The sequence below is a fragment of the Gymnogyps californianus genome, chromosome 8, assembly GCF_018139145.2.
Source record: "Gymnogyps californianus isolate 813 chromosome 8, ASM1813914v2, whole genome shotgun sequence".
NCBI classification, from domain to species: Eukaryota; Metazoa; Chordata; class Aves; order Accipitriformes; family Cathartidae; genus Gymnogyps; species Gymnogyps californianus.
The window spans coordinates 19,839,777-19,856,351 of record NC_059478.1 but is presented as its reverse complement, the minus strand read 5'-3'; the positions used below and the strand labels follow the sequence as shown (position 1 = coordinate 19,856,351).

The 16,575-nt window shown below is 38.6% G+C and overlaps 1 protein-coding gene across 1 annotated transcript in view; it reads right to left on the bottom strand.

The window, feature by feature from the left end:
- Positions 1 to 16,575, bottom strand: part of COL24A1 (collagen type XXIV alpha 1 chain) — a 157,022-nt gene that overhangs the window by 52,847 nt on the left and 87,600 nt on the right. Inside the window, exons 25-28 of the mRNA XM_050901019.1 lie at positions 5,225 to 5,278; positions 3,277 to 3,330; positions 1,642 to 1,695; positions 826 to 879 (exon numbers count right to left, since the gene is read on the bottom strand). Coding sequence (XP_050756976.1) covers positions 826 to 879; positions 1,642 to 1,695; positions 3,277 to 3,330; positions 5,225 to 5,278 — 216 coding nt within the window. The remainder of the gene's footprint in view (positions 1 to 825; positions 880 to 1,641; positions 1,696 to 3,276; positions 3,331 to 5,224; positions 5,279 to 16,575) is intronic.

Below are 16,575 nucleotides of genomic sequence, written 5' to 3'. Positions count from 1 at the left end.
GCTTGCTCATGCTGCAACCAAACCCATCTATACTATGAACTGGCAGTGCTTCCTGCAGGCACCTTGAGCTCAGACTGCAAAAACATGACCAAAAAAACTCCAGACAGGACGTGCAAGTGACTGGTGGGGTTTATGAAGGGAAGTGTTTAGGAAAAACATGTAGCCAACCATCCCCAGGTAACAAACTGCAATTGTTTCACTGATACTGATTTTATGCATTGTGATCAAATGCTCATACAAATTGATGTGGACAGACTCCCTTTTCACTTATGTGGGCTTTGGATTAGTGTTTTGTATACAGTGAAAAAATGGCTCCCATTTCCCTGATAAAAATGCACAAAATAAATAGAAATGCCAATCTAAGCAGAGGTTTGAGATTCTAGCATATACTATCTTCTGACCTTGCTTCTGCCTCTCTCAGAACTATGTCTGGGTGATTTTGATTGTCTTTACAAAGACATAAATGACATGCAGATAAATAAAATAGTCCTTAAAACATTGAAATAGTCGAATGGTAGTTATAAATGCCAACATTTGCATATTTATGTGTACAGAAAATAAGGCCAGCGGTCATTTTGGTTCTGGTCCTGCTCTCAGCTGAAATCAATGGCAAAACCCCATTTAACTGTAATGTGAGGAGAAATGAAGATTCATATTGTTTCCTACATAGAAATACATGTATCATCTGTCTGATTTCAGTACAAATGGCTTGAATCCGGAGGACAGAGTTCAAAGGAAGCAACTGTACATGGGTTACATATCAGATTCATATTGGCACCACACTACTCTCTGCTCTAAGTAACATGAAACAGCAATATTACTTACTCTTCTTCCCTTAGGTCCCTGTGGCCCTGCTGGTCCTCTTGTCCCTGAAGGTCCCTACATGTCAAATAAACTTATTATTCATTGTCTTCTATACACAGATTTCTGAAAATTACAAGGCTCATGCACATTGAGCAATAGTCAATGCAACCAATACAAATCAATCATTTTCACTCATGGTTCAAATTCAATTAATTGTGTTAGTACAATTTATCTAGAAAAATCTAAATAAGAGACTCTATGTAACTTTATTCTGAATAAGAAACCACGATGTGACTGTTGGATAAATTACTTCTGTCCAACATCCCAAAATTGCTAAAGGATACTTGTATTTCAGCAATATTATGTTAAAAAAACCTAATAATTTCTGACAGAAGATTCAGTTTTTGTCTGTACTGAAGACCCATAGTAGCCAAATTATAACACAATTATACACAGCAAATTAGAATATAATTTATTTTTGATTAACAATGAAACTAAACACATAATGAATATATTTAAATTATATTAGGCATCCATGAATTAAAAATAAAATTGTTGTACAATTATAAACCATCCTTAAAAAATTCTACTCCCCTACTTGTCTCAACTGAGTGGTTTTTAAATGGATGAGTAAATAATATAATTAGTTTTTCTGTCTCTCATGGATCATCCTGGTAAAGAGCAGGTGAACAGACTTTATGTCTAGATGGGTAAATTTTCATGACAGTTTTATAGACTGCAGTACAAATTAGAAACCATTCTTAGCTTCAGCAGAGCAAAAAGACAATTTGAAAATGGCACATTTTATGTCAAATCAAAGCACCACTCTATACCTACAGGTAATCCTTCTGTCCCCACAGGTCCTGGGCCTCCTGGAGGTCCTGGGTAGCCCTAGAATTGAAATAAATATAGAAAAGACAGAACCGTTTTATCAAAATTGTTATTATAACAACAGTAATAAATCCAGTTACTTACCTGAAAAATTGGAGGTAAGTTAATAAAATGTTTAATCTTGCAAAATTTATTCCCAATATTTTGTGTAGAAAACAGATATTTGTTTGGATATATCACAATAATCATTAAAGCAACCTAAGAAGTTTTCCCACACACAAGCACTAGCTGACAGGGATGTAATGAAACAAAAGCTGCTGAGTTCTAAATGAATTTCAAAATCCTCACATCAAGGCTGTGACAGTGGGAACAGAAAGTGGACACATCCTGGTGTGGGCAGAACTGGCCAAGACAAAATGCCAAGAACGGCTCTTGTCTGAGGGCTACGATGACTTACTACTGGGAAGGGCTCTCACTGCTATGACTTAAGTGGATTTAACTATGGCAATAAACATTACTAATAGTTGAAAAAAGTAGTTGGTAAGATTGGATCCTATATTAATAAATCCTCCTTTATTAATCTCTCTAATAAGATTTTTTTCAGGGATCAAAAGCAGCTGGCTGAAGGTAAAGCTAGATTAGAGAGATTTAATGAAGCACAGAATGCTTCAAAAATTATTGTCTCCTGCTGCATGGATCATTAAGTTGGTCTGCAGCCTGAGGGTACTTGGTCTGTTCCTTGCCAATGGATGCCCAAAGAGTAATTACTGCAAATATTCAATAATAATGTCCATTTCCATGACAAGAACATTCCTTACTGCACCACACTCAGGCCCACATCTGCAGCCTCTACATAAGGCCGCTGAGACTTCACCACTGCCTACCACATCAGTGTCAGATGACACAGGACGCAGCACGTAGCACGTTGCCTATAATCTCCCTGTCATCTCCTTGTAAACAGTTGAGTTTGTAAGTGTTCTCTATACATTCTGGAGCCATCAGAGTGCTTGCTAGCAAACACACAACCAAACCCTAACCCCTTTTCCTCAAGAACTTCAACATGAACGTGACAATGGGCACATGTGTATAGTTTTTTACTTCTGTGCCCCAACAACCTACCTAACATGACAGTGGCCTCTGGACTGTCCAATGCTGCATGAAATGTTGCATCCTGATTTACAACAAGTGGTATTGTCAGGAAGCCAGTCCTCCCACAAGAGTGGCACCCAGGGGCTGTTTGGGTACTGCTGTGCAGTAGAATTAGAGGTGATGCTAGTTACCAGTCTATTAGAATAACCTGTGTTACCCCAGTCTACACAGGAGATCGTTTTTTTACTTTCCCTCCTTTATTTATCTCTCCTTTCAATTAATTGTGTTTAACTGCTGTATGTAAGGCTGCTTAGAGCCATTTTTCAAAAATGCAGTTGCTCTGCTTCTTCAGTCAGTGGATCGCTTTGCAACGTCACTTCCACAGAGGGGATAAAGCTGCTAAATGAAACTTCCTAGGAACAACGCATCATAAATACTACTCTTTTCCATAAGGCTTGCACAGTCAGAAGGGTGAGAATTTATTACTGTTTTGGAAAGTAAAGTGTCTTTGTAAGTAACATAATTATGGATTCTATGTTACTTGTGACTTACCATGACACCTTTCTCTCCAGGAGGACCTACTGGTCCTGGACTGCCTCGCTCTCCCTTGAACAAAAAAATAAAACCAAAGTAACAGTGAGTGCTCTCTCCCTGACTTGTTCCATGTCCACTGAGTCAGGCATATCTGGCCAAAAAAGCTAACCTGCGATAACAATACCACAGCAATCCAAGAGGTCTTTTATAAGGGTTGTAGCCCATAGTCTACAAGAGATTTGGTTGCTAAAGGGAACCACTTTTTGCAGTGCATAACACCATTGGTTCAGGGACCGCTCTTCAGAAACAGTGCAGAGACCTTTTTTCACTTTTGTTGAATTTCTGCACTCCTTCCTCCTACAAGCCCACACATATTTTGAAAAGATGATAAAACTGAGTTTCTCTCTCTTCCCTTTTCCTAGAAGACTGAAGAAGAGATTTGGTACTACATCAGCCTCTGCGAACTGCAGCTAGCAGATCCCTTTTCTCTCTGTTGGGTGCATCACATTTATAGTTATGTTCTTTAATCCATAAAATTCACCACAGCAAACAAGAAAAAAAGAAAATTTTGTTCCTCTCTCCCTCATTTCTTCAGTATGTATTAGGAAAGCACAGATCTAAAAACAAGGCCAGCCCTTCAGCAGCTGCAGAAGCAATTGGAGTAGGGGAAGTAGGAAGGGTCTCTTTCTTGTCTTACATACTTTTTCACCTTTTATTCATATAACATCCAGCCCAAACATTAGGCTCGGCTGTAGACTGTCCCCATACAAAGATTACACTTTTATTGCAAATGGTACACATGACATAATGATAACATATTTTATGTTGCACACTGTAAAGACACATTTCTTTAAAATAATTATGCTGAAAGTATGTTTGTCATTTAAATCCACATAGCATGTTTATATTGTACTATTTAATCCATAAAAGAGGAAGACAATAAATTCTACAGAAACAGCACAGCAATGACAACAATTATTGCACCATGAAGAAGCTTGCTTCCATTTGCTGACGATAGATTAATTAGTTTTTTACTGCCTTTTCCCTCCTAGCTAAACTAGCAGCCATATCCCAACGTAATCTTTGTTGGGCCAAGTGTAATTATAAAGAACAAGAAACCTTTAACACTGAATTCTAAGATGATATTATGATTAAAACCATATGAGACTTGTCTAAATTTTAGTTTTAACAAGCACTGCTTTCCACTGATGTATTTCCTTTCCTAGATTATATAATCAGATTTTCATGGAAGTTCTAATACATTAAGACTTTCTCAATAAAATATCTAAATAGCAGCCACCAGTCTAGGTGAAATAATTCAGCCCTGCAGGGAAGAAACACAAATGGTGTTGGATCATTCTGACAAACAATTATGTTTTTATTATAATTGAAGTTGACATGCAGTCCAGTAATAGTTTCCTGTTTTTCAGTTTTAAAATACTTCACCTAAATAAAACCATGTCAAATATGCTTAAGCTATTTATACTGTTCTAGTCACATCAAGTCTGCCAAACTTTGCTTTCATAAACACAACTGTTACTGCACAGCAGACAAAACTAACAATGTTGTCTTCTTTACTCAGTTAATGCATAGAGCCAAATTTTACCTTTCTACTTTTGTCTTCATTATGTAGCAGTGCAAAACCAGTGACTAGAGTATAAAACAAGTATAATTTATGCCAATTTCTGTGAATCAATAGAGTGGACAGTAAAGTAAGTGCCATAATATGAACAAGATATCAAATCTATCAGCTCTAAATTAATTGCCAAGTAAAACCAAGGATACCAGATGCATACCTCAAATAATAGCATTTGGATTACCATTTATTACATCCCTGTGCTCTGAAATAGCTACAGGAATATTAGCTTTGTCAGTGGTGAGTAAACCATCTCTCACCAATATTTTATCACCCCAATGGTTTTCAAAGCTGATTTTTGCTGCTGAGTAGTCAGATACACTATTGTACCTTTTCACCAAGGCTTCCAGATGGCCCAGTTTCTCCAGGTAAGCCAGCTGATCCCTGTACAAAAAGTAAGCAGACTTTTATTAGTACGATGTCTATACCAGTTCATGGTTGGCAGCTCCCCAGCAACCCAACAGCAGAGCACGGCACGTTTCTTCGTTCCAGAGAACCACTGCTCTGTTTGTGTAAGTGCTCCTGTGGGGAAGTGAGGACTGCACAAGCTAACCTGGTTTACAATCCATGCAGGAGGATCACTGCATCTAGACACACCAACAGCAAATGGCTACCGCTAGAAAAGAAATTACATTAATTTAATCATCATACTGTGCTACCACCTAAGATCTGCCACTGAGCTCAGTCTTGCAGTGCTAGAAGCTTTACAAACATACATTTAAAGGTGATAATTGCTCTCCTAGCGCTTCAGTCTGACCGCAAATTTCAAGGGGAATAAATTCAGTGGAACAAAGTAAAAGCCAGTCAAAACAAAAATTATGCTGCATCAGGTGTCAGAATTTTCCCTTTAAGAGTTGTAGCCCCAGATGCCTTTGAAGTTAGGGGATCAGAGCCTTTCAGTCCTTCAAAAATGAAATAACTGTCTCCTGAGGCTCTCCCACAAATTTCCACTGGATAGAACAAGTACCACCATATGGGATGGGAAACATGAGAGAAAGTACTTTTAAAAAGCTTATTCCCAGTGCTTGCAACACCCCCTTTATTACAAAACTAAAAGAAAAAAAAATTATAGCTCAAGGTCCTGCCGTGGTTTAACCCCAGTCAGCAACTAAGCACCACACAGCTGCTCCCTCACTCCTCCCCCTCCCAGTAGGATGGGGAGGAGAATCGGGAAAAAAGGTAAAACTCATGGGTTGAGATAAGAATGGTTTAATAACTAAAGTAAAATAAAATATAATACTAACAATAATAATAATAAAAATATTATTTTAATAATAATAGTAGTGAAAAGGAATATAACAAAAAAAAAAAAAGGAAAAAAAGAAATAAAACCCAAGTAAAAAAAACAGTGATGCACAATGCAATTGCTCACCACCCACTGACCGATGCCCAAGCAGCGATCTGCCCCTCCTGGCCAACTCCCCTCAGTTTATAGACTGGGCATGATGTTCTATGGTATGGAATACCCCTTTGGCTAGTTCGGGTCAGCTGTCCTGGCCATGCTCCCTCCCAGCTTCTTGCACACCTGCTTGCTGGCAGAGCATGGGAAACTGAAAAAATCCTTGACTTAGGATAAGCGCTACTTAGCAACAACTAAAACATCAGCGTGTTATCAACATCATTCTCACACTAAATCCAAAACACAGCACTGTACCAGCTACTAAGAAGAAAATTAACTCTATCCCAGCCGAAACCAGCACAGGTCCCAAATGAGAAAAGTATGACACAGTGAGCTTGAAGAAAAAGCAATAGGTGCCCAGAGTACATTGCATGACTGCTCACGAAAGATGGCAGAAATGTGGAAGCTCCTAGTAGTGACATAATACACAACTGTACCATATCTGTAACACTTTAAAAAGCAAAAACTATGTGCACTTTAAAAAGTGCAAATAAAATGGCAATTCACACATTGGCATTGCTGTCCCTCTACATGTAGGAATGTACCAGCTTAAGTAGCACTACACTGGCACTTAAGTGAGATTTTTAAAAAAATGCGTTACTTCTGAGCTCACTAGACTGCTCATATTCCTTTCAAGAGCCTAGCAGTAGTTTATTCCATAGAAATCATTTCATAGCAGAAAGACAACATTCCTGTCTGAGATCTCTGCCTTTGGGAAAAAAAAAAAAAAAAAAAAAATTGTTGTAGCTTTTACCTGTATGATTTCAATACAGTTCAGCCTCAAGTACTTTAACATAACAGGTGCAGAGTAACTAAGGTTTTATGGCTGCTATTTATTTTCTTGGACTGCTAGCTACTCTGGAAATCTCATAGTTTAATTATATTGCAATGAGCCATTGATACAGCTGCCTTTGAGGCTGACAATACTGGCACAAACTACTTTGTAGAAGGGGCTAAAGAGACAAACAAGCATCTCTATGGCTGCTGGACTGATGTATTACGTCTGAGAACTTGTGTATTATATGTCAGAACTGAGACGTCTCTTGGCTTGGCAGCAGTCAAAGATTTGTCCTGGTGATATTGGCACTAAGGCGATGCCCAGACGTCACTGGCAGGAATGAGGGACTTTCTTGACGAACTCTGAGAATGAGAGCTACCACTGCTACCAGTCATGGCCAACAGTGGGCCTCAGTACGAGGCAGAAATCTATGAGACAAAGAATTACCCTGTACTCTTGTTCATCAAGATAAGGGGTGTGGAAGTACGGTTTCAAAAGGCTGAAGACTAATCACTTTGATTCTCTTGTTCCAGAAGGGACAGAAGATGTAATCAGAGCCAAGATGTAACTCAGACCTATTCTGCTCCCACAGAGACACTCCTGATCTCCCAGCCAATGCCACACTGTTTACAGGACTGAAGAAGGTGATTAGAAAGATGGGTAGCTGTGCCTTGCACCAGCAGTGAGCCATTTACTATACAGCCCCTGATCAAATCCCCTTTTCAATTCAAAAGTATTGTCTTTCTGAGTCAGTTGCTCTGGTCTGAAAGAGAAGGAATGACTAGGAAGCAGTGACTGTGAATGTGCTGTTGGATTACCCAGCACATTAGGACTAGCCTACATCACTTTCCGGAGTGAGGACAAAAGTTGACTATTAAATAGGAAGTTTCCTAGACACTGGCTGTTCCTCAGAAGAAAGTAGTTAAGTAAAGAAAATTTACAGTAAGAACACTAAAAGAGGAAAGTGGATTTTTGTTGATACAAAAGATGGAAAAGAAACTCTGCATGAGTGGAAGTGGATATGTATGGAAAGCAAAACAATAGTCAAGATGACAAAAAGAACTGAAGCCAGTGAAATGGTAAAGGCAATAGGGACTTCAAGAGGAATGAAGGGGAAAGAAGGTCATGACAGGTTAACTAAATGCTTTTCCACCCCTCCGTTCAAAACAGAGGGCAAGTGTCTGAGACTGAGATAAAGCTAGGGCAGGTATGTGCAGAGGCAAGAGAGAAAAAAGCTTACTTAGGAATATAATTTTGGTCCTTAAAACAATTAGTAGCATACAGTGAAGAGAAAGTGCAATCAGAGAGCAAAACATCTTGTTCCATCAATATATTCACCATAAAGTGATGTTTTCCCTATGGACTTTCTTAAAGATCACATGGCTCCTTAAATCCCAGATTTGGACTGGCTTATTATAAAGACCAGCCACTAGGACTGGATTGAGGTTTCAGCTCTCTTTCCTTCTTACGTAAGAGGATGAATACAGTCCAAAGCAGGTTTGTTGAGTCAGTGTCTTCCAGCATCCATTCAGTCCTTTGGGGAGCAGTGATGGATTCCAAAAATCAAATTGAATGTATTAGGCAACAGAAAATTAAGGCAAAAAACCCTGAACTGTTTAAAAAAAATCATCACCTTATTAAAAAAATAGTCATAAACTTCCATTTACAAGGATTTGTACAAAACTCTCCGGTGACAATAACAACATTTTAGAAACCTTCTTGACAGGAGCATTTTTGTGGAAAATGAATCAGAGACCAGATCTCACAACCAACACAGGCCTGAGAAAGACAAAAACATCTTGCTGGGCCACATGCTCTGTGTTAGAAACTGTACTGTAGTTGAATAATTGAAAACACATTGTACACTTAATGCAAACCCAAGTATGGAGTAATCCATTGAAAAGCTTGGTAATGAGAAATGAATATTCAAGCTGGTTCCAAACATTCTTGTGGAAGCAGTTACCTGTCAGGTTGTACGCTAACATGTTCTTCTATGATAACTGAAAATTTTCTAATCTAATGTTATTTTGTTTAGAGTTCAGCATTTTCAAACATTTTTATTCAACGTTCTTTTAATGAGATGATATAAGTAAATTTAAAATATTATCTTGCCACATTAACATTTTTCTATGAACTTTTTTTGGTATTTCCAATTAATTTTCATTAAAATTTGTCCTGAATCTGTGCTGAATCACTTCACTCCAGATCCAGCTGTCATGGTTTAACCCCAGTCAGCAACTAAGCACCACACAGCTGCTCCCTCACTCCTCCCCCCTCCCAGTAGGATGGGGAGGAGAATCGGGAAAAAAGGTAAAACTCGTGGGTTGAGATAAGAATGGTTTAATAACTAAAGTAAAATATAATACTAACAAAAATAATAATGAAATATAATAATACTAATTAAAAAGGAATATAACAACAAAAAAAAGGAAAAAAAGAAAAAAAAAGACATAAAACTCAAGGGAAAAAAACCCCAGTGATGCACAATGCAATTGCTCACCACCCACTGACCGATGCCCGAGCAGCGATCTGCCCCTCCTGGCCAACTCCCCTCAGTTTATAGACTGGGCATGACGTTCCATGGTATGGAATACCCCTTTGGCTAGTTCGGGTCAGCTGTCCTGGCCATGCTCCCTCCCAGCTTCTTGTACACCTGCTTGCTGGCAGAGCATGGGAAACTGAAAAATCCTTGGCTTAGGATAAGCGCTACTTAGCAACAACTAAAACATCAGCGTGTTATCAACATTATTCTCACACTAAATCCAAAACACAGCACTGTACCAGCTACTAAGAAGAGAGTTAACTCTATCCCAGCCGAAACCAGGACACCAGCATTCAGCAATACCATAATCTCTGCCTGCTCATTAAGATTCCCACTTAAACATTTCTTTAAGAGCCCATCAGCTTCATACTTCATGAAGGACTTTATACATTTTGGCACAGTACTCAAAAAAACCAAAATGAGCCAACATTTAGGTTTGATTTTTACAGATCAAAATCTACTTGAGGGCCCTTGAAGATTCAAGCCAACTATCTATGTTAAAAAGACAACCAAGGGTGATGGACAGGAGGAGGAAGAAAAGTGGATGCTCTAACAATCAGCTTCTACTGTTTCATAGTCAGGCCATAAATAGAAAAATACCTCTACAACTCATAATATTGTAAAAACGAAGTTCTAAGAAATAAATATTAACTTAAGCTCTGTTTTGCTAGCCAGACATAATGGTACTAACAAATATTTTAAAAATCAATCCATCTATGTGACCCTGGTATCATAGGCACTAATACTGGATCTGTTCATGCATGCTTCTAACAGATGTGACCCACATCAGGCCTGGACAAAAATTAGGAAGAAAGCATGATGCAGGGTTTACACTGGCTGCTATTTGGCCTTCACAGCATCTGCGGCAGAACAAAAGGTAACTGATCCATGAGAAAGGAGGTGTCATGGACAGTCAATACCGGCTCTGGAATAAAAAACCCTGCTAATCATAGATTTCTGGGTGAATTTGTATCAGATCAGTGTTTTCATGTGACACTGTTTTTGATCTGATCAAAACCAGTATATTGCTGAACCACAGACAGGCTTTTGAAACCGAAGACTTTCAATAGAGCCTTTGTGTAGAACATTTGCTTACTACTGTACCAGTATCAGGTATGAACTGAACGGAGTAGCTGTTACTATCCTGCACTTAGAGGTAAGAGTAACCTGAAGTTTTAAAGAAAGCCCTGTCTCCAGACCACTGGGAAATCTGAATAAAACTAACCAACAAAGAAACCAGGAAAACAGTTCAAAAAATGTCACCTAATTACACTCTACTTTCAACAAGGTCTTCTTCTAGGCCAACAGTCTGTTTTTTTAATGCCATGCAAGACCTGGGTACAAACTGACTGCATCATGGGAAAACAAAGTTTTGGCTTTTATCATCCCCTCCGTTCAATTTTTTTTTTTTTTTAAATACTGAGGTGTTTAAAAAGGATTTTCATCTTTGGGGAATGGAATGGAACAGGATCAATTTTGGAAGATATATTTTTCTCATAGAAAGGAGAAACTCTAGTAATTTGGGTTATCTGAAAGGCCAAATAAAAAATATAAAGTAAACTGATGCCAGTTTACTTACAATTTACTGCCAGTTCAGTTACTGAATTAGTTACTTTTGAATCCCTTAGTGACTAATACTACATTTGCCCTCTAATGGCACTTTAGTGTGAATTAACAAAATGCAAGAGTAGACGAGAAAATGGCCCCATGTTAAACCTTGCATCTGAGGAGCTCTTGGCTGACAGCCATGCAAACTGCTGTACGTATGCCACACAGCAATACTGGCTTTTGGTTGTGCGGTCCTTTTTTATTATTCAAGCTGGTGGTTCCACCTCTAAACTTTAGAAACTATTTCCTACCTCATAACCACAGTACTAAAAATGTTATGAAGTGAGCATAAGATATGTAGATGCTTTACCCAGGATTATGTTGGGAAGCATATTTGAAAGGCAGATGCTATTTTCTTCTTTTTGACACTGAGATCTGACCATCTGTTTCACTGGCATTTTCTCTCTGTCGAGAAAGTTACTTGGTAATCAACCAGAGGCGATAATCTGAGTGAAAATCTACGCTTTGTTACTGCCAGTGGAGCAGGTGAATGGAAGCAGAGATGTACCATATTTGTACATCACAGCTGATGTTTCACTCAATTTTTTAAAGGACTCAAAACTTCAACTACCTGAATACTTGAAAGGCAAAACGTACTGGCACCACTGCTTAATCTACAGCAGTTTTAGGAAAGAACTAAATGGGTTAAATTTTGCTTCCAGTAACACCAGTGTAAAGTAGGGTAATTCTGTTTGATAGCATTACGCAGAGAAACACTTGCATTTAAACGAAGCTAGCTTACAAAGTGGCAGCAGGATGTGCCCGCTGGCAAAACCTTGGAAGCTAAACCCCAGGTGCCATGTGCAGGTACTATTCCTCTATATTTTTTTTTCCCAAACCACTAAAGTACATGAAATACATCAGTTAAATTCAGACACACAGTAAAAGGGACAAACAGTAAAAAGACTGGATGTGTGCTGATACCTACACTATTATTGAATAAGTTTAATGCATGCCGGAACAACTTATCCTTGATTATTGCTAAAATAGCCTTAAATATTTTTCTCATATTTTAGTGCTGCAAAATCACTTCGGCATGCAAATAAGTATGGATATAAAGCTATAGATTGGGTGGTGGGAAAATAACAACACACTTGCAAAGTAACTACCACACAGGTAGCATCTGACTCCCTGGAAAGGCTAAATTCCTCTCTTGGTCAGGGAAAGGGTGGAGAACTGGTATGCTTTTCTGATGTTCTGCTAGATCTGCAAGGGTTCCATTTGTATGTGAATCTTTTAAACGACCGTGAGAAAAAGGCAGCCTGAGGTCAGTACTATAGTGGCAGTCAGGACACTGTTCACTCACTGGGAATGATATTGCATTTTACAGAATCTACTTGCCATAAGCAGCTTGGAGATGACATGAAGTGAATTGGGTGACACAAACTCCATCCAAATCTGAAGTATTTTCACTTTTCAAGTGACAATCAGAATAATGACATTTATAGAATTTCTTGTTTTTGATTGTCAAGTTCACACTGGTAGCTTTTTGTAATCTGTGCAAAGGAAAAAAAAAAAAATTTTTTCCTGAAGATAGATATTACTCCAGAGTCATATCTTGGTTAAACTGAATTGGGATAAAAGTTACTTACATTTATGCATCTAACTAGTGGCTTTTTTTCTTGGGTAACAAATCTCACAAAGAACAGATTATCCTTCTCTTTGTTCTCAATGGTATAGGGAGTGTTGACTTATTTAAGGAGCTAGTCCTAACTTGCAAAACCATAAATGGTGTGAGGCTGTGGGTATTCTGTGGGGTAGCATGGCAGCTGAAACTAGCTGATGAAGAGCATTACTAGCAAAAAGTCCTTCAAGAAAAATGAGCAACAGCTTGAAAAAGCTGACCTCCAGATATTGTAACCTGTTTCCCCACTCTTCTTGAGAGAAAGACCTAGCAGCAATGATAGTATATCAGTTCACCTAGGGTAAAAACCAGAAGCACAACATAGACACAGAAGTATCATTATTACCATTCACCATTAGATCGTCACAGAACTTACATTAATCTGTATGCAATAGGTTTCTCAATAGGTTTCTGAAAGCAGCTGAACTAGTTCCTTCTTCTGAAGCCCTTGGCAATGCCCCATGCATTTAGCAGTCTTTGAAAAAGAAGGTTTTCCTCAATTGACTTTTCTTTTGTCCTATGGCTTACAATTCTCGTTTGCATATCCCCAAAGCCCAGACTTTTCGTGATAGTTCAAAGAACTCCTTCTATTGAGCATCCTGAAAACATCAGTTAAAGCCCATTTAATCTTTTCTTCAAGCAAAAGGAATTGCAGTTTCCATTCTCCATGAAATAAGCATCCCTGGTGCCTAATCCAGCTAATTTTTACCTCTGCAGGAGATGTGGTAACTGCTTTATGGAAATTCTTCTCAAAAGCAACTCAACTCTTAGGCACATGGCCTGACTGCAGCATTTTCTCGCCTTCCCACAGACTGTCACAGGCTGGCCATTTTCAGCCTGCTGTGGAGCTGCCATTGACAGGCTGAATATCACTTTTTTTTTTTTTTTTTTTCTTTGCTGGACTGTAACTGTCTATTCTTTTTACCTTTTTTTGGGGGGGAAGCACTTCTCATTTCAGCTTGGTTTCTCTTACGCTGTTTCAAAAACTATTTGCAACTAGTCAAACTTGCTGACATGTAACTTTTCCGGGTCTTTGAAGATGATTATTTTTCCAGGATTTGTGTTCATGAACTCTGCTTATTTAGTTTGTCCTTTTGACACCAGTTGTACATGCTGCAGCTGACAGTTCTACCCTTGTACTCTGTCTCAATATGTGTATAAATGTCAGTGATTTCTAATTCAGAAGCGTATGGGCCAAGGGCTGAATTTCTGTAATGGAGCTGGCAAGGAGAAATTGGAATTAACTTGCATTTAGCTAGTCAGTGTGGCCCAGTCTGGGTAAACACTAGCATTACCAAACAGCAACACAATCCTGACAAGCAACTGTTGTAAGTTCAGATGAGTTCAGTTTTGTGCCATAAAAGTTGAGCAATGAATCATTTTCTTAAATCATCCCTGGCACTTTAACACAGACAGGTCATTTGTATGAGGTGCTTCAAGCTGGTTTCAAATATTTGCTATCCATCACTGGATAGCATCTGATCCAAACACACAAAATCCAGTTGTACATGTCAGCAAAGTGAGATTTTCCTCCCCAAATATAAGGGCAATTTTCTCAGTAGCTGAAGTGGTTGTTTCCTTTGGCATGACTTCCAAAAGATTTTGTCTCATCAGCAGTGTAAATTTGCTCTGCCTGCCATCCCTTACTTCTCACTATCTTAACCAATCCCTCTTCAATTGGACCTGATGGTCCTGCAATTAACTGAGTATCTTGCAGCAAAGAACTGCAGCTTTGGGCTCTGCTTAGCCAAGCAGCACCACCTGAACTTGCCCACCTTCCTGTTTAAACAGGGCATATGCTGTAGCCAGAGAAACAGTTTTTGTTGTAAGACTTGGTTAAGGAATAGTGGAAGGAAGTTTGATGTTACGCACATTCCTGATCTAGTATTAAAATGTGTGTCATTTTAAGCTTATGAGCACGGTGAACATTTTATAAATTTAGTCTACTCAGTTTCCACACTGGACAAGCATCCAGACATACTTTGGCAGAAATGTGCTTTGAAGAGTCAGCAGCTTCATGTGACCCAAGAAATGTTGGACAATATGGCTTCTAACCTATTGACAAAACTGTATTTCAGCACATATCCCATCTTACTAGACTGAATAACCAAGCATTATGGTCCAATCTCCTGCTGTTAAAACTTCCCTGCTTGTGCACAGTTGCCATCTGTATTTTTCCAAGCAGATACTAAGCAGTACTTGACCTGGAAAAGCTGCTACAGAAAAGCAGTAACTATTTGGGCACCTCAGGCAGCAGTGACAGATGTATTAGTCAAAGACAGAAGATGGATCATACCAGGAAAAGTAAGAAAATGGAAAGAAACAGAAGAAAAATATTGGTGCAACCCTTTGGTGTCAATAGCAGACACGCACATGTGCTTCATGTCATAATTTGCTATGAATTCAACATTTACAGGATTCATTATTGCAAAATTGCCTCTTTTGACAGCTTATTCAGGAACTGCACTAGTTCTTTTGGAGAACTGGAATACCGTGATGGATTCCCCATTGCTAAAAAAAACCAGTATCGTGTATTTCAACCGTGGGCTTAAAAGTATGCATCATATTCTGTAATTTGAAAACTCAGTCAATGAAGATCATGAATAAACAACAAACAATAGAGAAGCCAAAAAGGGGTGGGTGGGAAGGTGGCACAGAAGGAAGAAACCATACACACAGAATTTCATTAGACATTGGACTTCCTATCAACTTTTTAGTAATTTCTTTTTCCGTTTCCCTTTACTATTAAATAAATTGTACAGTAATTGCACATTTTTTAGTGCTATTTGTACAAATCCTCTTTGTACTTGGTGTCACCAAGCATCTGGTAACACAAACTTCACAAGGCATCAATAAGGACAGATGCCTTACTCCATACCTTCTTTTGGGCTCCATCTCAAAAACTGCCACAGCAGCTCGTAGCATTTGTACTTTGTTCTTGTACTTTGTCTTCCCCTCCCCCCGTGCCCCCCCCCCTTTTTTTTTTTATGTGGCACGTTTGATTCCAGAGATGTTCTGGAGTCATCATGTATGTCACCAGAGCCAATATTGAATAGCAGGGAGCGGATTTATCTGTGAATTAAGAAGTCTGTATTCCCTGTGCACACCAAGGAAAAGAAAAATTACTTGTTACAAACAGAAGCTGGTGAGAAGCTGGAAGTAAAAACTGCGTCCAAAGTGTACAGAAGTGAATATTTTGCATCAGGACTCACATCTGGAAAACCATTTTCTGCATATGAGAAAAACCATCCTCTTCCTGCTAGTACTTTTCAATTTACTTAGGAAAAGCTTAAGTGTTACAGATTACAGTGGTGAATAAAGTGAAGGGAAGGGATTTTGAAAGGTCTTCCTGTGAGTTCTGCTGAGTGTGTTTGAAAGGCTATCTCCTGCTCTTGGTGTTTTACCATTGGCCTTAACCACAAGATAATATATATTGTCCTCCTAAAGACCATGTAGTGGGCGTTAGTCCTCTGCTGCCAGATAATACAAAGGTAATATAACAGGATCAAGGGCCTATGAAGCTCATTTGATTAAAATGCGTGTACATAAAGCAGAAGACATTCTACAATCCACAAGTAAAAATAAAGACTATTTATCAACAGCTTATAAACCACTTCAGTTCTCAGGTATCTCATGTCATCCTGTATCATATGCAAATTCTCTAAACAGCAAGTGTGGGAAGTGGTAATTAATGACAGGCCATAATTATCTTTCCTTATAACACTGTAAC